Below are 24,861 nucleotides of genomic sequence, written 5' to 3' on the forward strand. Positions count from 1 at the left end.
AGAGCTGACAGTGTCGAGCACACAGCTCAGATTTATTGGCAGAACGTTTGTAGATGTGGTGAAACTTGACCTGAGGCCAAACTCTCACAAATACCCACAAATTCAGCTGTCGACCTCAAATAGATCCATCTGAATATGTATTATATGCAGTAAGATCAGCTGGAAGATTACACATCAGGAATGCAGCAGGACCTGATTGCTGCATCCATCGTGTCTGCTCATGATCTTTAACCTGATATCCTGCTGTAACCTCACAGCTCTGTTGGATCCACTCCAGATACCTGGTACCAGAACAATAGGATCATAAAGATGCCTCTGATGCCTGTTGAAGTCTCACTTTTGTTTATAGTTTTCTGCAGAACTTCAGCAGAAAGTGTCTCGATTTTCTCTCATCCTGGGAGAGTTGAGGCCCGGCCCAGCAGTGACTGATCTGTAACAACAATTAGCAACAGCTTCTTCGGTGTTTGTGTAAGGAGACTGTTGATCTCATAATAAATACTGTGAGAGAGTGAGGTTTATATTCTGTGGCTGAGTAATCCTCTCTGTCCTGCGGTCAGATGCTTGGAGACATTTTCCAGACAAAGTTCATGTGAGAAGCTTTGATTTGTGTCTTTATCGTCCGCAGGCAGCTTCACCTTGTAAACAAATGCATCTTGTCAGTGTGTTCAGAGCTGAATGTGGAGTTTTATCCTTTACATTCACTGTCCTTCTGTTGCAGCCTGTCACTGCTGTGTGAGAAAGTCTGTATATTCACCTTTATATCGCCTATCAAGACTTAAATGAAACAACACATCTGTAAAGAGTTCCTGGTTGGGCTGGGGCCATAATAACAAACTCTTTTCATCTTAATCATTTAGTCCACGAAATGGCAGCAACCGTGGAAAGTGCTCATCACATTTTCCAAAAATTGCAGCGAAGCGAGAAACACATGCTGGGATGTTGTCCCTCGATCTGGCTCATACAGAAGATAGAATGATTTATTGGGAGATGCGGTGCATATTTGTAGGCTGCAAATTAAATGTGACTGCACCTTCAGACAAAGAGAGGAGCAAAGTCTGAAGGCTAACGCTGGAGCGAGGGAATGTTTGGCATCACTGTTGGAAAACTGACAAATGATTAATCAGCTGTCACAATGGTTGCAATTAGATTAATTTATCCAAAGAGACCTACAAGTGTGTTTAACAGTGACAAGAATCCTTGCTTGCTGTTGTTTGCGCTCTACATTCGCTCATTCACTCGGGACGTGAAGGTGTCATCTGCTGTGTGACAGTTTGAAACTACACTGATTATTTCCATTGTAGTTTGTCACAACACTTTTCCTGTTCCTGGCTCCCGGTCCAACACTGACAGTTGGGACAAGACTCGATGTTTTCCAGGACATCTCGCCCCCTCCCCTTACTCCCCCTCACTCCCCCTCACTATTACATTCCATCTCACTGTATGGTGGCCAGATTTGGGAAGCTTCTTTCCGCGCCTCCTGCATTTCCTCTCTTTCTGCTGATGTCTGGGCTGTTGTTGCGCCTGTTGAGAGGAGCTTTTACTCATTGTGGTCATATAGAATTACAGCTAACGCAGCGATTTTCCCCTGTATGAAATGATGAAATGACTTTTTATGCGGAGTGTTTTCTGAAGCAGTTGGTGTCTACACGCAGACATTGGTGCTTAAAGACTGATGACACTGTACAGTCTGAGTTAACCTGCAGAGACATGCACACAGATTTGTGCTTCATACTGTACTTGTAGTCCAGGGTTTTCTCCTAGGCGTCTGACCGGAGCCATTCTGGGCCCCATCTAAGACAAACAAATGTAAAATCAATGAGCAGAGCATCAAAACTAAGTTACTATTTACAGTTTTTATTGTTGGAGTCTGTCCCCAGCAGGTTTCATCCCCAAGCCTTTTGTGTTGTTTATCCACGATCTAGTCTAGTTTTCTAGCCTTTATCTTTTGTTCACTGATGTAACAGCAACATGATATGACAGATTTAGTTTCTGACCCACTGGACTAAACTACTTTACGACTTTTGCATGTTATTGAGCATTTTTTTATAGTCATGTCCTACATCGTGCTTCCTCCACCTCTGCAGCGACTGTTGGAAAAGGTCTGTGCTCTCTGGAGGTATGAAGAGCTGCAGCAGGTTATCCCAGCGATGTTCTGGCACTGAGGAGCAGTATATTGACACAGGCTGCTGGAGTGAGTGGGATCAGTGTTTGCTCTTAAAGATAGGCCTGTTTTCCTAATGGCTGAGCACATTTACTTAGCACTTGTCAAACACATCCTATACAGGGAGGCAAATTGACTCGGGTCACTCACCCCTCAGTCATCTTCAGAGTGCAGCACCGACAGGAATGTGACCAAATCTGCTCCAGCAGTCTCTGTTTCATTTCTGCAAGTAGACAAGTGAAGTTTAGTGCAGCTGTGAGGAACTTTGTCAGACTTTATGTTTTAATTTATCTTCAATTCAGAAAGAAATAATGCAACTTTTATTCCACACATCTCTCTATAAAAGCAAGAAATCTCTGTCTGTGTGTGTGTGCCTCAAATGTGTCTGCAGATCAGGATCAGACTGACCTGAGATTTTCAACATGGCTGCTGCGTGGTTTAAGGGTGTGCAACGTCAGATTTGTTTGGACTACAAAGATACCGTTAATAAATTATTTCATAAATGCTTTACCAATTCCGCTAGCATTGTCAGCCGTAGCCACCATGGCTCACTTCCACAACATACCTTAAAAACAAGCGGATTTATACCTGCAGCGGCGCGAGCTGGACCGGGATTTTGCTGGCAGTACAGTCCCGTTCTGTGCATCTAAACTGACTGTTGTGGATTAATGAGTCCGCTCAGGTCTGAGGAGATCTGGATGCGTGAGGACAACAAACTGGAATCGGAGTCTGTGGATCTTGGTCTGTAGCTAGCTGCTAGCCCACCCCCACACGGCCCACCTCCTGACTCGGCGGACACGCCGGCACGCCCAAAACCAGACAGCAGTGACGGTGACAGAGACAGCGAGTTTGGAGTGTATAGTTAGTGTGTTATGTTTGATGTAGTGTGTTTAGTGTGTAGTGTAGTCTTTTTTTGTTTTGTGCGTTAAAAAGATGAGGAGACAGCTGAATGTTGAGCAGACTGGGGGGACCTGAGAGAGACCTGAGCCTGAGGCATTGCCTGCATTTAAATGTTAATAGTTACATATTAATTTGTAAATTTCAAAAACTCAAATTTAGCAAACAATTTATATTTGTATTATAAGTAATAGAAATGGTGCATAACATATTTGTGGTTTTCACAGTAAAAAATCTAACTTTTTCCTACTCGGATTTTATGTATTTTGTGATTTTAGGTCCATTGTGTTAATACGATATGTCAAAATGAAAAAATAACTGTACAGTCACACGTGAGAGGTTGTGCCGAAAATAATGACACCAAACAAGGCAAGGTTAATAGTTTATACGGTAAAATATAATGGTAAAATCAAAAGAAGTAAAAAATGGGCAATTATATCCCTGACATCCCACCTTCAAACACAACCTCATTTGGCCATCCATGAAAAAGCAACTTAACCTCGCACTTTTCTATAGGAATACATGCTTCCTACGGGCAATGAACTAGTGTGGTTAAAAGTCAATGAGGAAATAAGGTTTATAGGCATCAACATATTGTCATATACACAGAAGAGACACTGTGGTAATTTAAACCAGTCAAAGGAGCCGTTAAAAACATTAAACTAGTTTTAACAGATCAGTTGTGTCAGATTTCGAGGGACAGTTTTTCATATTTAAGCTTACTTTGTCTTTGTGCTTCAAAATTGTTTTCAGTAAGGTTGTTTTGTCTTTTATTTGTTAGTTTCTTTCATAGGTTTTTGAGTCTTTAAAGGAGCACTGTGTAGTTTTGTAGAAGAAATTCAAAAGTAGAAATTCACAGATATTTGATAAATGAGTAAACTGATCCATCGATTAACTAAGTGGATGCACATAGTTGTTTCTGTTTAGTTAATTTTAGGGAGTTCTTGATTTAACCCTGAGATTTGGGTCATTGAATTAAAAACTTTACATTGTGACTATTGTGCTTACTCCGGTTCTGTAGTTTAAACAAAAGCAGGAGTCAGTAAAAGGACAGTCCTCTGTTGTGTACATTTTTATTGGTCACCATGTTTGAGCTCTAAATGAAATGCAGAGCAGTGAAGAAGGATTTCTCTCCTGGAGTGTGACTGACTCAATCTGATGTAATTCATCCTATTTCTGAAGTCTGCAACCGCACTTGAACCCGCTGTGATCCCCGCCCAGCCATTAAAGTAAACGTTTTGAGTGATGAGGGCATGGGTATGAGAGGGTGGCATGTAGAGGGATTTCACTGTGGAAGCTGTTACATCATCAGGCTTGTGAACGTCGCTGCCGGCCAGTAAAATCTCTTTTAATACCAGATTGTTCGCATGTTATTCAGACAGGGCGAGGGAAAGCTCCCTCCTTTTCTTTTACTGTTCGCTCTGTGAAATGTCAACATCATTTTACATCTAGTCTTTTTTGTGTGGATTTTAATTCCTGTAAACTAAGACTAATTCTTATAAGGTCTGCCTTGTTCAAGCCTCTCAGTCATGCTCCTCAGTGGAGTTGTGTGTATGTTATGAGCGAAGGGCAGCTGTTTCCCTTCAGATGCTCCACCAGCTGCCTTTGACCACTGACATGATGGTCTAAACACTTGGGTTTCTAACTGGATTTATGTAGCTGGACCTTATTCAGGTCAAATCTGCAATAAAAGAAAATTATTGCCAACTTTTGTGATGATCAAAAAGGCATTTCAGCCATTTTTAAACCGCAAATATAAAATATTTGCTGGTTCCAGATTCTTAAATGACGATTTTCTGCTTTTCTTTATAATTTATAACAGAAACTGAAGAGTATTTGGATTTTGGACTGTTCTGAAAATGTCACTTTGGGCTCGAGGAGATTGTGATGAGCTTTTTTTTTTTTTTACCTCATCAGCAGATTATAAGTGATGAAAGTATTTGTTAAAGGCCTCATGATTCTAACAAATAAGCACCAGATAATATCAATAAATTTCCCTACAAGTCAAACATGGTCATTAATGTGGGCTGATCCGTTGGTGTCGCTACATCAGTAGCACATTTTGAGGTGTTGATGAAAAGGCCTTTTGCTGAGGACACACCCAGGTCTGCAGTGCTGCAGTGTGCTGGCACAGAGTCAAACTGAGGGCTCAGACGCTCTGTGTGTGTGTGTGTGTGTGTGTGTGTGTGTGTGCGCGCGTGTGTGGATCAATATGAGTGCTTCTGGCTCGGTTGCCCGGCCTGCCCAGCCTCACTCAGTGTGCCAGCTCAGGTTATCGTCTGGTTCATTGTTGCTGTGTTTCAGCTGGAGAAGCTCCGTCTGCAGAGACAACGGCTAGCGACTAACAGCTGACTGGTGCAGAAGGTGTCAGAGAAATGTTTTCAGGATTAGATCCATATTGTGGGTGTGTTGTGATTCATGTGGTATGTTATCATATTATCACCACTACTAGATACTCACCATCTTTTAAAATGTACCCTCATAGCTTCAGCTGGAACTAACGGCTATTTCTCCTGCGTAACATATTATATATTCAGGTTATTGGCATTTTGTCTCCATAAAAAAAATGACCAGAAAATGGTTGAATAAATTCATAGTAGGAGACAAAGTAACATCTTCAAATGTGTTGTTGTGCCAAAAGAAAAAGAAACCTGTCAACTTTACACCTGAGAAGCTGGAACCTGTCAAGCGTCTGCTCAAAGACGTTAACCGAGCCTTGTTAGTTATGTGCCTCCTTCTCCCTGAGGCTCTGTCAGCAACTCAGTGTTGTAGTGGGAGCAGCGCTCAGTCTGATATTTGACTCAACAATCAAGTCTTGTTCGTCTATATGTTGGTGGAGTGACTCACAGCTCTGAACCGAACCTGAGTGGGCCGAGTGGAAGGAATGACAACATTTGAGGACCATCAGCCTGTTTTGGTAAAACACAGATCTGGTTCAATGTGGACCGACAGTAGAGATGCTTTCAGATGTACTTGGACCCACTGGATTAGTCTTTGTCCTGCCAACACTGGGCTGGTTCTGTTCTTTAGCATCAGTTGGATATATTGTGGTCCTCAATGTATGACGTGGATGAAGGTTCCTCTCTTGCATTATTGTTTTATCTCACTGTGAAAAAGTTATCTTGATAACTTATTTTGGTTCACTTAAACTGTTCTTCATTTTTAATTGAGGGTAAAGAATTGAATCACACAATAACTGATACAGGGGGACTTCTTCTTCTTCCTTTTCTTCTTCATCTACTTTTTCTTCCTCTTCTTCTTCACTTTCTTCTTCATCTTCTTCTTCGCCTTCTTCTTCTGCATCTTCTTCGTCATCATCTTCTTCTTCTTTTTCTTCTTCTTCCTCTTCTCCTTCGTCTTCTTCTTCTTCTTTTTGGTCTTGGTGTAGAGTTGTACCAGTTCGTCTTGTTATTAAGAGAATAGGATTATTATACGAGGATGAAGTCTGTGAGTTAATATCCTGAACGACTCGCACTAGTGAACTGTGATCTGTACATTTCTCTCTCTCCTCTCTCTACATCTCTCTCTCTTCCTCTCTTCTCCTCCCTCTCTCCTCTCTCTCCTCCTCTCTCTCCCTCCTCTCGTTCTTTTATCCCTCCCGGTGCCTCTCATTTACCTCATCTCGTTACCACCAGGAAACACTGCACTATTGTTTACCCCGATGAAGTGGAGGCAGCACCAGAAGCTCCCTGGTCCTGTTTGTCCCGCCACACTTTGTGCTTCTTTTAGCTTTGACAAAGTTATTTCCTCTGGTTCTGCCGTCTTTGGACCACATTAACCCCTTTGTCACACTGTAGAGGCTGAGCACTCTTATGTAACGCCAGGTCAAGAGTTCAGCTTAGGAGAGGTTTTTTTCCCTTAGAAATTGTCACATGGCAGAAAGAGCAGGAATAATGAGGTGAATGAGTGAAGAACAGAGCCGACACTGTGTACCAGTGTGAGATGTGACATTGCGTCAAAGGCATCTTGACAATGTTTGAAATAAATCCTGAGAGGCAGCTGTGGCCTCCGCTACAAATAGTCACCACACAGATCAGGACGAAGAGTTCAGTCTTCTCATTACACTGAAGAAGAATGTGGTTTAACTTCTGTAGAAGAATACAGACAGAAGAGAGCCGCCTATTATTGTTGTAACTTTCTGATCTTTTTTCCTTTTAATGGCCCAAAGTAGTTGATCCTCTGTGATCTCCATGTAAAGGATGGTTCCCAGACGAGCAGCAGGTGCAGCACCTGTAATCTTACCTGTGCTTGACCTGCTTTGAGCTTCATCTCTAAATCTTACCTTAAAAGAAAATGGCTTCTGCAAATTTTTAGAATTCTGTTTTAATTTAAAACACAGTACAATAATTATGTGACTTCTGTTAGAGGGTTGTGGTTTAATTTAAAGCAGCCACAAGGAACTTTGAATGAGGATGAGATGAGATGAGATGGAACGAACCAGCATATTTTTAATGGTATCTTTCTTTATTAACAGCTGTTTTCAGAATGCATATGATGAGATGATATCTATTTGTGGCTCCGCAAGAAAATAATTCCTGTCAGTATATCTGTCAAACCTCTTCTTCTCTTGTATTTCCTGACTATAGTTCCTCAGGGCCCTGAGCTCCTGGGACTGAAAGAGGCCCCATGGGTTTCTTTATTTCCCATTTCAGTTTCCAGTTGTGTTGAAATGTCACCTCCCTGCTTGTGGCCACACGTACAGCTGAGCCCAGTCATCAACATCTCTAATTTTAGCTGAGTTTTACAGCACATACACACACACGTGTGACTTTTAATTCTCCCTCAGTGTACAGTACACCCGCAGATCTGTGTGTGTGTGTGTGTGTGTGTGTGTGTGTGTGTGTGCGCACGCGCGTGCGCGTGTGTGCTGGCAGGGGGGAATTCAGTGCCAATGGGAAGTTAAAGAGGACTAACCTTCAATTTAGCTGAGCCTGTTGTCTGCACACCACTGAGTCAGAGTGGAGAGCAACAGTAAGAGTTAATCTATGACTGTCTCTTTAATAAACCTTCACCACTGTTGTTATGATTTCATAACCACAGCTTCCTTTTTTCACATATGATAGCAAACATTTGTAGTACACATTGTGTACATGCACATTTAAATCATATATCACACACTTTTGTCCAAAGTGACTTACAGTAATTCATACATTCATTCACACACTGATGGTGGTGGCTGCCACCCAAAGTGCCCACCAGCACATCAGATCTTGCCCAAGGACACTTTGACATGCAGACCAGGGGAATCAAACCAGTGACCTTCTGATAGCAGGATGCTGGCTCTACACCTGAGCCACAGCCACCCCATGCTGCCATGTGCCCATACTGCTTCCTGAGGCTGATTTTGTGCAGACAGATGTGCATGTATTAATGTATGGATGCATTGATGTGTTGAAATGAATAGATTTCTGTTACTGTCTTGAATAAGTGGATGTGTGAGGCATGTGTCTTCTCTCTGTCTCACACTCTTCCTGTTTAGTTTTCAGTACAGTTGATCTTTTGTTATATTTTTGTTCTGCCCTCCGTCCGTGTTGAACTGTCCACCACGGACATGTTCGTATTAATAATCTCGTGTATGCTTCATAGTATGTGACCCTGAAGCCAAGCTGTACTATTTTAAAGACGTCAGGACGGCAGTTTGTTGTTGTCACAAAACAGAAGAGATGCCACAGTCAGTAATATTTGCTGTGTTTGTTTGTCTGCTGGTGTCTGTGATGTGTGAGAGAATGTGAGAGTGAAATCAGATGAAACACAAATAAAGCTGATCAGATGAGATGTCAGAGGGTGGCCCCACACACACACACACACACACACACACATCTTTATTTCAGATAAGGAGTGACTGGGCAGCTTGCAGTGCTGACTCACTGCTGAGGAAAACAAGTAAACATGCGGCCACCCACGAGCTCTGCAGGGAGTCCTTCTGGACCATCGGCAGCATTTCATCAAGCGTTGTCCAGCAGGCAGAGCAGGTCTGACTGCAGTCCCTCAGTCCTGACCTCAGTGTGACATCTAGGACAGTTTGTGTAAATGATAAAATGCAGTCTGATGATGGCTCAGTCATTATTATAATCTAACTCGTGTTTCCTGGCCCTCGGGTCAGTTCCACTGTTGTTCAGGAGTCGCTGTGTTTCACTGCACGTTGAGAACATTTTCCTTCCCCTAGGCTCGTGAATTCTTTGCTAAATCCTTCACTTAACTCTCACAACAAATAAAGCGTCTGTCTGTGTTCCTGGAAAGTGCTCTCTGCTCTGTTCCTGACATTTTAGATGATGAGACTTTCTCTGGTCCTCAGCAGTCAGTTCTGGAGAAGCTATTGTGAGATCACAGTTACCAATTAATCCACACAGGAACAAGCTGAACTACAGTTAGAGTTAAAGTTTGGTTAAAGGAGCTCTGTGTTGTGATGGAAGCCGAATGTTAGTTTATGTTACTGGACCCCGTTTCAGACCAATGTTAGCTAGGGTGGAGGGAGTCTGAGACTTGTTAACGTGCATAAAATCACTTCCTTTGTACTGTGGGAATCCAGCCGCGTGAAACAACTTCAGCATGTGTTCACATGTATGTAGATACTTTATAATATGGGCTGACTGATTATCAGCTTTGCCGAATATTGGATGTAATTATCAGCATTTTCTGATTATTGAAATCTTTTATTTAAATGATTATATTTGAAAAAGCTCTGTTTTGGCTCCGATACAGACAACCTGCAAAGTAGCTAGTAACTCAATTTTTAACAGAATTGTAGTGTGAAAATTGAAACTGAAACTGCACTTAAGTACAGAACTAAATGTAGTAAAATGAAGTAAATATTTTGTGTTGCATCCATCACTGAATATGATGTAGTTAAACTAGTAGTCTAAAATCATAAACCTGAAACAGTGTCACCATCACACTGCTGCTAACAGTTATTAATGCAGATGTTAACATCATCTTTTCTGAAGTCTGTCTCTGCCTTCAGATCATTGTCAGTGAACATGGGAACAGATTCATTCACAGATCCAACAGTCTAATGGTTCATCCTCACAATTTCCTGGTTAATATCGCTCACTTTTCAAACACAGTGACATGACGTTGTCCTCACACAAAACCTGTCTTCCTTCAGGATTCATACACACGTCTACAATTTGTCAAACAGCATGGGAAATGGATTCACTAATTTCAAGGTTTTGAGAGTTTTTGATTTGCCTCAGTCTGAGGGGCCTTTGTGACTCAGGAATGTGGCTCCGCTCATCATGTTCTGTAATAGAGAGAGGTTTATGTTGTATGAGCGATGTCTCTGATACTGAAGCCGAGCAGTCCTGGAGATCCCCGATTATTTATTTATTTAATAGGACTGGCTTTCATCTCATCTCTGTGACTAATGTTCACTTCCTTCTGACGGACTCAGGAGGACTTTCTGATTGGGCCAAATACTTCAGTCAGCTGCTGTGCTGATCAAAAGTGCAGTTTTGAATTAGGTTTTCTTGTTTTTCTTTCTCTCACATGTTTGTCAGCTGCGCAATCAATCCACATATTATTAGAATCACGTGTTTCACACAGGCCCCAACTAATGTTACGTCATCATGATTTCAGTGAAGATTGTGATTCAAAACGATTCTTTTCCACTCATTGTCAGTCTTATCACAATCATAATGTCTTTTTATTTAAAGTTCCCATGATTTGAAAAGTGTTTTTCGAGTGTTTTTATCACGTATGTCAGGCTCCATATCTCCACCTACACACTAGTATCAGGCTCAAGAATGGTAAAAAGGCCATTTTATTGGTATTTTAGGAGTTTGTAACTTCCTGGAAAATCATCAGAAATGAAGCACTTGGGGGCATAACTTAATTATTTGTCCAACACACACTTTCTTTATTTTATACTAGGGAAATAGTTGCCAGAGGAGTGTGGATCACTGTACAGAAACACAAAGTCATTCAGTCATGTGGATGAAACTGGTTCTTGTTTTATGGAGAAAATATTTTCCAGTTTCTTCTCCGCTTCCCTCGAGCTACTCTGGACTGACAGCTTTACTCATCGCTAAAGTAACGACGAAGTAACAAACTGCTAACAGAGGCTACAGCTAGAGTAGAACAGCTGAGTTTAGTTGGTATGCAGAGGAAATTCATGGAGTTTGGTTGTAGACAGATATTGGTAGCTTTGCTGCTTGAGTAAGCGCCAACTGCTGCGGTCCTTGCTGACTCAGCCCCGGGCTGCTAGGAGAAAAAACATCTTGATACTACGTTGTTATTAGTATTGTTTTTAAAATTGGTCTGCTCAGATATTGGTCAAAAAAGAGTAACTTCAAGTCCTTACATTTAAGAAGCTGCAACCAGCAAATGTTTGAATTTCCTTTCGACTGTCCAATCCTTTAATCAACCTATTGTTGCAGCCCTGATTTTTGCATGCATTTTAGCATTAAGCTCAAATCACCATGTTGCCTCACAGAACTTAAACAAAGTGTTTTGAGGACATATCAAGTGTAAAATCAAGATAGTCTCACGTATGTTTATTTCTCCCTCAGCACTGAGGGGAAAAACCTCCTAAATGTTTCACCCTAACAGTTAAACCTGTGCACTTCCTGACTCAGACTCTATTTAGACGCCCTGTTCTGACAGAAGCAGCCGCTGCCAGAACCCACATCCCACCGTACTTTCACTCAGCTGGGAACCGTGACGGCAGAATCCCCCCTATGATTACACAACCACAGTGACCACAGTCCACTCCGGCCGGCAGGACCTGAGGTGTGAGATTACAGCGGGTACGGCTACGAATTAGCCTCTGGAGAATGTTATCTGCCCACACACGCCGCGACACGACCGTGATGCGTGTGGGGCCGAGTCACTCTTTCTTTCATTGTTGACATCCTGTCCGCATGTCTGTGGTGGATGAGTCGGTCTGTTACTGGGCTCAGGAAAGGATATGAATCTACAAAGGTTAAATGAGCAATGCTTCTTGGATCACACAGATCTCCGCAGCTACTGTCAGAGGAGGAATGTTAAAAATGTGGTGACACTTTCCTAAATCAATTTGCAGCCAGTGACTCAGAAGAATGCTGTTTTTATCTCACGGCCCATTTCACTGAAGTTACTTGGAAATTCATACAAAGCGATTCTGTGTGCAGGGTGAGACCACGACGTCACATGACCTCTAAACACAACCCAGTGTGGAAATTCATTTGTAACCCTCAGCAATTAATGACTCACTAAAGATGATCTCCTCTGTGAGTTCAGTCAAGAGGCCTTTTGTCTGAATTCTATCTGAGGGCTGAGTGACCTCTGCATCCGCTAACATTCCCAAACACTTTCCTCCTCCTCTCCTCTCCTCTCCTCTCCTCTCCTCTCCTCTCCTCTCCTCTCCTCTCCTCCTCTCCTCCCCTCTCCTCTCCTCTCCTCTCTCAGACAAAGACCTAATTACCTCGCCTCAGACAGAAGCATTAATAGAATCTGAACTGATTGCCTCTTTGTGAGGCGGCACTGGAGGTCTAATGGATTTCCTGGTGGAGAACCTTCTGTTTCATACTGTACTTGTGTGACGCTGTACACCAAGTGTTCCTGATGCAAACATTGATGCGTTGAATTTGTAAGACAGTTGACTTTTTAGTCTCATTCTGAATTCTTCAGATACATTTAAGCCAGGTTCAGAATGCTGCAGCGTCGGGCTAATTTAAAATCAGGAAGGCTGTTATTGCTATTACGTCCATACTTATTTTGCACTGTGAAGTGATAACGTTTCTACGGCGAGTCGTCTCCATTTGTCTCCACTTGAATCACGTGAGCAGCTGAACTGTCACCTCTGGTGTGGGAATCTCTGTGACGTCCTGTGTTTATTTTATTCTCTGAAAATGTGTGCAGGTTAGAAATGAGGGAGCTCATCTGTGAAGCCTTACATAACGGGAGGAGAACATGAAGCTTTACTTTGCTTAGACGCCAATGATTAATCAATTAGTCATCAGCTATTGAATTAATTGCCTTCTACTTTGATAAACTATCACTTGTTTTGGATCAATATGTGCCCAGAGTTCACCGCCCGGCAGAACTAGTGCATCATTGTGACAGCCACAACTGTCAGACGTCTAATTAAAGTGTTTTCTCACAGTGACGACATAATTCAGAGGTTTTACGGTTGTTGACTCGAGGACGAACGGAGCTCTTCACTTATAAAAACATCACATCAGCCCAGTGGCGTCTGGCCCGTCTCTGCGACTCTGACCAAGCCTGCAGACAGACACATTACACCCAGAACACACTGGCACCATCTCAAGTCCGTCATTGGTCTGCCTTTGGCTCAGTCTGTGGTCTGGAGCCAAGAATAATGTTGTTGACCTGCTGGAGTGACTGAAGTGGTGCGAATCATGTCTGTACAAACAGTTGGAGCTGTGGTGTCCATTTTGAGTCTTTGGGAAAAGATCCTCCCTCCGATATCCTTCCACTCTTCTCATTTTACCTCGGTCTGCTCCGTCTACTTGAGCTGAGGTTAGTCACTTAGATTTCCCAGAATAACTTTTGACAACTCCCATCGGAGAGAGGAGGCTCGAACAAATTTGCATTGTTGTGGGTTGTTTTGCGTCGGTGGAAAGAGCAAGAGTGCAGGAAAATAATGTTTTCGGTTGAGAACAAGTTGTCTTGGTTCTGCTCTGCATTCAGATCAGTTTGAGGTCAGTTTGGGTGAAAATAATCTGATTTGTTCCTGATGGTTTGATGCTTCTGTCTGTTGACATGTGACTGAAGGTTTCTCTGCTGCTTTTTAGCAAGTTTAATGTGCCTGATGTTCTGAAGACAGCCTGCCATATCTTTTTCTAAGAACTGAAAACATGACATTTTCTGATATTCATGAATTATATGCTGTAATATCTCTTGCGTGTAAGAAACGCCGTCTGCTCGAGGGGTCAGTGATCGTCCCGTCTGCGGTGGCATTTCTGTTTTACTGCCGTTGATATCGAGTGAGCCAAGTTTGAAGAGTACAAACTGTCGGCTGTAAAGATGTCTTGTCTATAACTGTGCATCTTTTTTACACAGAGCAGGCGGACGAGCACACGGACATAAATCAGCTCTCAGTATTTCAGTTGTTCCACATCCTGCTTCCTGCTGGCCCAACACTAAATGCTGAATGTCAGACAGTTTCATAAAAAGCACTGAAAGGTCCAATACCTGCCCCGTCTGTCCCGAGTTCCTCACACTGTTGTCATGAAGGTTTTGGCGTTTGGTTTTTATTGGCTGTCTGTTCAGGAAGTTTCACTACTGACTGACGACCGTCTGTCCTCGTCTGACCTGTAGTTCCTGAACCAGGCAGGTTATCCAGTTCAGAGACAGACAGGCCGGTGAGCAGAATACTAGCTCCTCTGAGAATGTCCAGTGAATCAGGTGTCACATTTTCAAACCCACATTTCTGGATGTGGAGTGATATCGTCACCGTTCCTCGCTTTGACCTCGAGTGCTCTTTCTTTGTCCAGACAGCAGAGCTGAATATGTTTTTCCACAGCCTCTGCCTGTTTTAATGATTTGTTCAGCCTGATGAGTCATAAATGAAAGCCGAGTCGCTGCTGTGATCCAATTGTTTGAGCCAGCCTGAGTCCTGGTTTCTCCTCGTCCCTGATTCCAGAAAGCATCTTTTTTCCAAAAATATCTTATTGGAAGGAATATTAGATGAAAAAACACACAAATTCAGCTCAGATGGAAACAATTGTCATTCCATACTTTTGACAATAATAGCAACAATGATAATGATAGTGTCAGTCCTATTTGATTACCTTTGTTGTACTTTGTCTTGTAAAGCTTTGACTTGTGGCTGGAGAACCAAACCCCTCAATTGTTTCTTCTATGTTGCATTGCAGCAACAAGCCAACCGTGGCAGAACTGAAGCAACAGATGAACTCATTGCAGTTCCAGCTCCAAATGTGTGCATCAGCCTGAAGCCCTGTCATGTTGCCTATTAGCTTGACATTAGTCTCTTCCTAGAATGCGTGCAGGTTGGTGGTGTCAGTACCGGGTGGTGTCAGGGAGGTGTATTTCCGTCCACAGGCGCAGGGCTCCGGACAGCTCTGAGTGATTCAGTGAGGAATTTGTTTACTTGTGGCGGAGCTACAAATAACTGCAGGGTTTATATAGGGCAAAAAACGACTTCCCCTCCAGGCAGCCATACAACATAAACAGAGCTGCGAGGGGAAGTACTGGACCGTCTTATTAAAGCACAACCACTACACATGTTCCACACGGCCACATGGATCCCATTACTCACTGAGGAGCTTTTTTTCCATCAGGCCTGCTGGCCCCGGTCCCTTCATCCTCGCTCTGGCAATTTGTCTGACTCTGACTTAAATAGATCCTAAAACCATGTTATTAATCTGTCTCGGACCGATGCTGTTTGAAACTATGTAAGAAGAAAAGCTTGCGCCGTGCCGTCCCGGCTGACAGTGTTTCAGGACAATGTCTGGCACGAGGCCAAAGTCTCTTTGTGCTTGACCCACAAACAAATAATCCACACCTCGAGTCCACTCAGAACTTGACCTAAAAAATGTCTGGCATCATTCACCTGTGTGTGTGATATATACTGTGTGGCCTTCACCTTGTTTTTCGGGTGCGGGTGTTTGTTTCTAATCTTACCACGTCGTCTCGTCTTCCCCTTCAGGCATTTGGGAACGCGAAGACGGCCCACAACAACAACTCCAGTCGCTTTGGCAAATTCATCCAGGTGAACTACCAAGAGAGCGGCACTGTGAGAGGGTATGAGACCAGAAACAAATGCTTTGTGTTTTCGTTAAAAAAAAAGATCAGGATTTCAAGTTAATCATTTTGTTGTCCTTTTTTCAGAGCGTATGTTGAGAAATATCTCCTGGAGAAGTCAAGGCTGGTCTATCAGGAGCACAATGAGCGGTGAGCACAGATCACAATCATCACTTTAGATCTTAGATGGGTTTGTCAAGCAGGAAGTGACACTTGAAACTGCTTCACTTCTGAGAAATGGCAAATAATTACTTAAAAATTGACAACTATCAGATGTTGACTGAGATCTCCCTCACATTCACACACAACTCATTTGTTTACCACAACTTCTGTGAGTGCATTTATTTGAATATACTATACTTGTAATTTATTGTGTCCACATTGATGTAAACACGGGCGGTTCCACATCCAGATATGGAAAGCGTGTCAACAAACACAATTGCAACACAATCTGGTCTGTTGAATCCATCTTACATGACATCTGAAGTAAGAACTTAACGTGGTATCAGCAAAGTGTAATGTACAAGGTAAAGCATATTTAATAATTCTAGTATAAAGTATAAATTAAATGGAGCACATCTGAGTGAACTTAACTCAGAAAGCCTGTTGTTTGAGTCATGGAGTGAATTGAGCTCTAAGTGGGACTGACACTAATGTGCTGGACTGGCTGGACGGTGTGGTAAAGGGTTAACCTCACCTAGGGGGGGCTCAGTGTGGGGCCCCGGAATTAGCCACCTCTTATTGAGACAGATTGCTGACTCCAGGCCCGTGTGCACGCACGTGTGTGTGTGTGTGTACCAAGAGGACCATGGTCGCACAGCTGCTGCACACTTGACCTCTAGACACACAAACACACAAACTGGGCTGTCATGATCCGTTTTTTCTAGTTTTCTCTTTACGTTTCGTTCAGTTAGCAATGTGGCTCCAGAGGATTAGTGAAACAAACTGGTGTGGGGATTAATATCTGGACTAACACTGGACAGTTTGGATGTCGCAGAGACATTTATACTCTCTGACATTTCATTTAGTGTCAAGATTCTATTCGCCAAATACTTTGTTAATGGCAGTATATTTCTTAAATGAATGACTGAAGTCTCACTGTTCATTCCCTTTCTTGATAAAATTAAGACTAACATTGCATGCTAACATGCTTACATTACCCTGCTGACATTCTAGCATGCTATCATTTAGCTGCCTATTAAGTGAATATATGCAAAGTGCTGGCATGTTACTAAGCTCACTTTTTGCATGATAACATGCTAAATATTAGCCTACATGAGGTATGACATGTCTTAACTTTATTCTTATTATTATTATTATTCTTTAGTATTTAGCTCAGTAGCTAACAAGCCAATGAGGTAAACACTTCAACCCAACTTTACTGTGCAATTACTATGTAGCATGCTGTTTTGCTAGCTGTGAGCTGTTGATGCTGAGATGAGTTTAAGCTAACATGCTACGAGTTAACACGCTTACTGAAGTCATGCTAAAGTGATCACACAATGTGTTGAGTCTTTTTAGGGTTGTTATTGTGTTAAATTCCTCCTGGTTCTGCTAACCACCTTCTCCCATTTCAATTTGGGAAATTATTTTGCCCTAGATAGATTATACTGTCATATACAAACACCCAAGAAGACATTTTGAATAGTTAACCATAACACTTTTAATTTGAATATAACACGTTCTTTTCTTTTCTCAATTGTAGGAACTACCATGTGTTTTACTACCTGCTGGCAGGAGCGAGTGAAGAAGAGAGGAAAGCCTTTCACCTCAAGAAGCCTGAAGAATATCATTACCTCAGTCAGGTGGGGTGTTCAGTCACACACAGACAGTACCTGCTTTTATCTTGTTGTCAATTTGTTTAGTGTTGCGTCATGTATTGTGCTGTGTTTGGTTTATGTGTATATGTGGAGTTGTGTTGTGTACAGTATGTTTGTATGTCCCTGTATTGGTGTCACCTTCCAGTCCTTTTACCCCAGCTGGCCGAGTACAGTCACCTCGAGCGTCTGCAGGCAGGACAGGAAGGAGAGAACTCAGGACACAAAGGAAACACATTCCGCTGTTGGTCGCTGTCAACACCTCTGTCTCTCTCTCTGCCTCTGTCTCTCTATCAGTTTGTGTTTTTGTGTTTATTTGTTTGTGAGTTTCCTTCATTAACCTTTGACACAAGCCCTCACACATCATCACCGCTGAAACACCACCGACCAACACACAACAACAAAAAGCAGCGTTTTTCACTTAATCTGTTGCTCGTGTGGACCACAATGAGAACTGGTTTCTCATAGCCATGAAACAAAGACACAATAAACACACACGTGAAGCGTATGGAATGTGGATGTTGTGTGAAACTTGTTGCGTCTCTTCCTCTGAGCTTTGACAGTCACGCCAAGACAACCAGTGACCTGCTCCCTCCTCCAAATCCTTCCACCTACGCAGAAGCGAGCAGGGAATTCCTTCCATTCCTCTCGGCCGCCGATGTGCACACACTAACAAACAAGCATACATAAAAACATACACACATTCCTGAACGCTGCGCTCCCTCTTGTTTCCTCTTTCCTTTCGGTCTCCTCTGTGTGGTTTACATAAAAATATCTCTGTGAGCTCTGCATGGGTTTCTCCACCACTCATTTAGGATGAGTTGTTTACAGGCTGTACACACGCTGCAGTCATGGTTTGTCTCTTTTTAACACTCCTTCATTTTTCACACCTTGTTCCTTATTCATAACTTGTCCTGCCACACTTATGGGTCTGCATCCCCGCAGGATTCACTGATCAACACAGGCCTTTTAAGAGTTTTATGGTTGATTCCTTGATTGTTTCTTTTAACTACTGCATTAAAATGACTTGCAGAGACTTTAAGTCTTCTTCTTAAGGCCTAAACGAGTTATAGGTTATTCTGTAAAAACATTTTTGGAGAAGATTTTTAAAAATGTTACTGCGTGAAAACTAGAACACCATAAACTGCAATAGGTACTTCAAAGGTACACTTTGTAGTTTTGGAGGAGACATTTAAGGTCCCAGAACACTGTTTGAAGCCAGAAAGGTGGCGGGGTCTGCCACATATAGACAAAGTAACACAGTATAAACTGTGTTGTCCTTTAAGGTCACTTTGTTCATTCAGTCATGAAACAGAGACAGTTTTATTATTTGGTGTCTTTAGGCAGAAAATAATGAGCCAATGAAGATTTTTGTCTTCTAGTTAAAATTAAAACTATGTAATGCAACTTTAACATGAAACAGAGGTTGTTGATTTGATGGATGCGGTATCTCAAGCAAGTTTAATGTTTCTGCAAGTTGATTTTATCAAAAGAAGGACTTAATCCACAGCCTGGCAGTCAGTAAAACTTCAGGTATGCTTTAAAAAATAGTTACCTTTAATATAAATCAAATCCAATCATTCTTTCTGAATCTTTAATGTGCATGTATGTTCAAACCTTCTGACCTGCTGTACTGACTTGATGTGTTGATCATGACGTGTGCTTATTGTTAACTGTGTGCGTTCGTCTCTCATGGGTCTCTGAATGTCCGTCCCATGTCCGTCTCCTTGACATTTGTCTGTATGTGATGCACAGTTGAACCGTTGCTTGTGTCTTAACAGCATGTCCATCCATCAGTTTGTTGCACATGAATCTGTGACCGTGTGAGTGGAGTGCTGCTGTCTAACCGTAACCTCGCCCTCCTGTAAACTCTGCCTTAACATTTCCAGATGACAAAGTCGACCCGACAGCTGCACTGGGACAGTTACTGTGACAGTGAACCGGTCAGTATCTGTGCTCGGCTGTGTCTGTACTGTCCGTGTGTCTGTACCTGTTGGAGAAACATCAACAAGTAGATTTCCCCGTCACCTGAGCACCTGCAGCTCAAGCCTCACTCTCCCTGCACACCCCTCCTCCCCACCTCCTCCCCCCCCCCCCCCTGCCCTGCTCCTCGTGTTGTTGCTCTCTGGATATTTCCTGGTTTGGTTTGGGTTCTGTTTATTTGACTGTGTTTGTTTTTGCTTCACCCTGTTGTGCTGCTGCTCTGAGTTATGTTGGTATGTCTGGTCATATCCTGGCCACTGTAGCTGCCTGTGTTGCTGTAACCTGTGTGTGACTTCTTGATCATTGACATCAGTGCAGCGTCTCATAGTGAAAGCCTCCATGCAGAAGACGAGCTTGTCTGTCAGTACATCATGTGTCATTTAAATGATATTATCTGAAATGCTCACAATGCTTCAGTGTTCATTACATAGACTACACATTTAGACCAAAGATAGACAAACAGTCAAATCATACAAGTTCTTAAGAAGTCCTACAGACCCTTAACGTATGGGTGTGTAAATGCTGGTGTCTAGATTATGAACACATCACAACGTCATACTATAGAAGGGCTGCAACTTACAATTACTTTACATTAGTATTATTATTTTTATAGTGAACCCACTGACACCATACACATAAGACAAAACAAAATAAATTGACAAAAACACCCGCATCCCAATCTACCATTTACAACAACACTACGAATAAATAGTCACAAATCAATTATGGATCAATCTCAGAGAACTGTCAATCAACAGATCTGGCCTGACTGGACCATAATGCATCACAGCCACAGGACACATGTAAGTGGTTGTGAGTGAGTTTCAGTCACAGACATCGATCACTGTTCTCCAGCTGGTTATCGGCTGAGCTACAGTACACCTACATGATCAGACCACGGTCACCTGTCAGACGCTCATCTTTCTGCGGCAGGAACGCTGGGATTGATTGATAAATGATCAAAAAGTCTTTGTGATTTATGTTGGGATTTTGGGGGGGTTTTATGGTTTCTGATTATTAATACATTGATGTAACAGTGCATGTTGATTCTTGAATTGTACTTGATTAATTAATTGAGTTCCTTCTATCTTCGTAAGATACCTCTGATGTTGATTGATGTAGTTAATGTAAACTCTGACACAGTATGCAGTGATTCAGTGAGATTAGCTGGCAAAATAACTACATTGTAACATGTCAGCCAAGGAAATATGATTCCTGATTGATGTATTTTAATGATCAAGATGTTTTTTTAATGTTTTGTTTCATTCACCACATCTGGACTCCTCAAGCTTCTCTCTGTTCTTTTTTCACTTGAAACTATAAAAGCATAATACATGCAGACTTTCCTGTCATTGAAATGTAACACCAGAGTTACCAATAGGTCAGAAAGCTGAGAGCGAGGGCAGCAAGAAGGAGGCAAGTTGGTGTGAGTGTGAGTCTCATGTTTGGAGTGTTTGCTCTCTGAGGCCTCGGTATGTGATAATTATGGCAGCCATAGTGGAATGGGCCCATAAAGCACAGAGCAGACCTCACATTACGGAGGGTGTATGTAGTGAAGGCTGTGTAGTTATGTCGTTACATCAAAGCGTGATATGTTTCCAGCTCAGGAAAGGCTGTTCCTCTGTCATAAACAACTGGTCCAGATCCAGATTTATCCCCGAGTTTACTCCTTTTAATGAGCATTTGGTTGCTAAACAATATTTCTGTTATTTGAGACAGCGTTGTCTTTTGTGTCATGATTCTAGTGTCCATTATCTCGTAAGATCAGAACTTCACGTTTTTAATATTTTCTTGTGTAAAATGTGTGACTGTAAGTTTCTGTTATTGCATCAAAACAGGCTCCTCCTGTGTCTCCATCCATCACTCAAACACAGGAAAACCCTTAAATTACTGCTCTTCTCGGCTCGTTTGCCAGCTTGCCAAATTTCTGCGGATTGGTTTAAAGAGAAAAGCCAGGCCAGTTTTTCCACTACATGAGCAGAACCTGCACACACTGCCGTCGACTCGACGCTCTGCACATCAGACCAGAGTGTTGCTGCTCTGTTAGACCGCCAGGCTTCTTAATGATAGCTTATTTTAGTATGAGTCATTCATCTTGTGTGCTTCAAGCCACTCTGCTGCTCTTTGTTTCAGCTGCAGTGCAAACTCTTAAAAAACTATTTCAAGCATCTTTGCTGATCACTCTGTAAACAAGAGAAACATTGGGCACTGTGTGTGTCAACAGTTTTCAGTAAGTCCGTCTAAACTTCATAGTGGCTTGTCACTAGTCCGTTTGGCTGCCGGGCCGGTTTGTTAACAGCTGCAGTCGGCCTGATAACTCCCTTCTGGTTGCTGCTCTTTGTTCTGCAGGACTGCTTCACGGTGGAGGGAGAAGACCTGAAACATGACTTCGAGAGGCTTCAGCTGGCCATGGAGATGGTGGGCTTTCTTCCTGCAACGCGCAGACAGTGAGTGAAACACACACAACTGCAAAGAGTGTGTGATGATATAAGATGTTGAAAAAGTGTAAAACCCCCGAAAACCTCCTTCTGCTCAGACTTCATCATCACCACCATGATGTGAATCTCAGTTCAAATCTTTATTTTAATCAGATCTTCATAAAAACAAAGGCGCCCACAGACTGAGACCCACTGCAGCTACACTTCCACATTTTCTCTTTATGTGTGGTGAACGTTTCCTGACCTGTTTAGGATCTTCTCCCTGCTGTCGGCCATCCTTCACCTTGGCAACATCCGCTACAAGAGGAAAACCTACAGGGACGACTCCATCGACATCTGTAACCCAGAGGAGCTGCCCGTCGTCTCGGAGCTGCTGGAGGTACTGACACATACTGTGGTGCTGTCACGACACCGTTCTATTCACTGAATTATAATGAAAGATTTGATTTATAGGCACCTTTCAGAGCGCTCAGGAACACATTACAATACCTGTTTTAATACAGTAGAAATAAACAGCAGTGTATCCAACATCGGAAAAATCGAACAAAGAGAAACAATAAAAGCTAAAACAGTAACTTTGTGTAAAATCTTGACTGAAGGACAGGATGAAGGTTTGAAGGTGTGTTTTGAAATGAGAGAGAGTCAATATTTCAAATCTCTTGCAGAAGATAGTCCAGAGGTTCAGGAGGAGGAGCTATGTTATGAAGGCAGAATCTTAAAATGAATGTGATGATTAACAAGGAGCCAGTGAAGCTACTGAATAACTGCAGTGATGTGATCTGTGGAGAGAGCTCTGGTCATGATACTGACATCAGAGCTCTGAACTTGACGAAGTTTATGAAGACACACGAGAGATGCAACAGTCAGTGCACAGAATGGAGTCAACATCTGCCAGCCTTTATCTGTATACTGTCACACTAAAGCACCAAAACGTTGTCAAAGAGTGTCACATTTGTTTTGAACATACAGAGTTCTGCAGTCACAATGCACATTATTGTTCTGAATGACAGGTTTTCTTATTCATGACCAGGTCAAAGAAGAGATGCTGTTTGAAGCCCTGACAACACGCAAGACGGTGACTGTCGGGGAGAAGCTGATTGTTCCTTACAAACTGTCTGAGGTGAGACTGTTCTCTATTTAATATCAGAGCTGTGTGCATTATGAAAGATGACGAAATTAAAATGTAAATACAGAGAAGACACAAACTTTCTGACACATTTGAGTTTTTACAGGAGAGAAACGGAGCTGTGAATTTTCTCCTCTTGAGTATTAATCAAGCTGTAAATGACCTCTGGCTCTTCACTTTCTTTTTTTCCAACCTGGCCCTTCTGAAAAAGTAGCTGAGCATTGGAGTCAGATTTAAAGAGTCATTAGTTTTCATATGATTCAGCTTCATTTAAAGCTTAGGTCAAGTATCACACTCAGTAGTTTGACTGAAGGCACTCTGCCAACTCAATAACAGAGCTGCAGCCTGGTCTCTTCGGTCTGACCCGGCTGTGTTTACAGGACAGTGTGCACCAGGACCGGATCTCCCTCCTCCTCCTCCTCTTCCTCCTCCTCCTCCTCTCCCTCCCCCCCCTCACTCTCCCTCTGCAGCTCACATGCACACACAGTCACACCGACACACTCTTACAAACACACATGCACGGAGTCCTTCAGTGTGTTTAGAGAGCAGCGAAGGCATTTCAAGTCCCCCTGCAGTTTTCATTGGGACCCCCGCTCTGAAAACAAACACACGTCACGCTCTGTTGATGAGAGCCATCTGAGAGACGAGGGGGTACAACATGTATGTAACACGCCTGTCCAGTGAAATCCTCTGTAACAAGCAGATATTTTAAAGTTGTCATAACATATATTTTGTATCGTAGTGATGTCAAATAGTTCCCGCACACATACGTTTAGTTTAAGTTAAAAGATGTTCTGTTGCTCACAATATTCACTGAAGGAAACAAAACAATCTCGACTGTTGAGAGATTGTTACACATTCCCCAACAAAGTGGCAACAACCCTCGTAACGGTCCGATCCGTCTTCATAAGAACACACTGGGGTTGTTCTGGTCGGTCTCTGGGTGGTCTCTGTGTAAATATTGCTCCAACAGTCACAACAGTCTCATTGCCTGTTAACTGAAATCATACACTTACAAACCTCAAAGAAATCTGAGCATTCCTGTAATGACTTTTCTCCATTTGTTCAGAGTTATGAGGCTGTTTCCGCTCTGCATGTTTTCAGTCCAGCTTCCCCTTAGTAATGAAAAGCTTATGTGTCATTAGACCTCAGAATGTATGGGCCCACAGTAATATCTGTCCTGACTCGCAGACGGCAGATTTAGTTTCAAGCTGCTAAAAATATTCTGGTTAATTATTTAGAAACAAAGGAATTTCAACTGTGAGTGGACACTGTAGTTTGTTTTATTTCTGAAGACCACCACTCACCCTCTGCCGCCGCCAGGTCAAATGTTTCCAGAGGAAACAGGAACTAGAACTTTTCCTCAATAATTAGACATGGTCGTCAGATATTTAACACAACATCGATTTAGCACTCGAGTCTTTCTCTGTCTACATCAGATTTTAAATACGAAGCAACATGATGTTGATGAGTGTGATTCTAACTCATGTAATGTAAGACTATGTATCAGACTATAAATGTTTATGATGGTGTATGACGTGGTGGACATTATGAATAATAAGTTCAGCATTCTTCATGTTTTGTATTGTAGAAGAGTCTGACCTGAAGAACTCAGCACAGCATAACAAGCATTTTAACTTCAGCCAGTTATAAAGACACAAAGAGCTGCTGTAACATGTCATAAAGGATTATTAAGTGTCTGAATGTCTTGTAAAGACCAATAATACATTATTT

General features: G+C 42.4%; 1 protein-coding gene across 19 annotated transcripts in view; it reads left to right on the forward strand.

The window, feature by feature from the left end:
- Positions 1-24,861, forward strand: part of myo9aa (myosin IXAa) — a 110,107-nt gene that overhangs the window by 43,639 nt on the left and 41,607 nt on the right. For 16 of the 19 annotated variants that reach the window (XM_037094696.1, XM_037094694.1, XM_037094709.1 and 13 more), the window contains 7 exons: positions 15,669-15,763; positions 15,851-15,913; positions 17,469-17,568; positions 19,470-19,523; positions 21,913-22,010; positions 22,254-22,380; positions 23,032-23,121. In XM_037094696.1, coding sequence (XP_036950591.1) covers positions 15,669-15,763; positions 15,851-15,913; positions 17,469-17,568; positions 19,470-19,523; positions 21,913-22,010; positions 22,254-22,380; positions 23,032-23,121 — 627 coding nt within the window. The remainder of the gene's footprint in view (positions 1-15,668; positions 15,764-15,850; positions 15,914-17,468; positions 17,569-19,469; positions 19,524-21,912; positions 22,011-22,253; positions 22,381-23,031; positions 23,122-24,861) is intronic. The other 3 variants (XM_037094701.1, XM_037094703.1, XM_037094707.1) reach the window with 1 other exon arrangement.

This window comes from Acanthopagrus latus, chromosome 4 (assembly GCF_904848185.1).
Source record: "Acanthopagrus latus isolate v.2019 chromosome 4, fAcaLat1.1, whole genome shotgun sequence".
NCBI classification, from domain to species: domain Eukaryota; kingdom Metazoa; phylum Chordata; class Actinopteri; order Spariformes; family Sparidae; genus Acanthopagrus; species Acanthopagrus latus.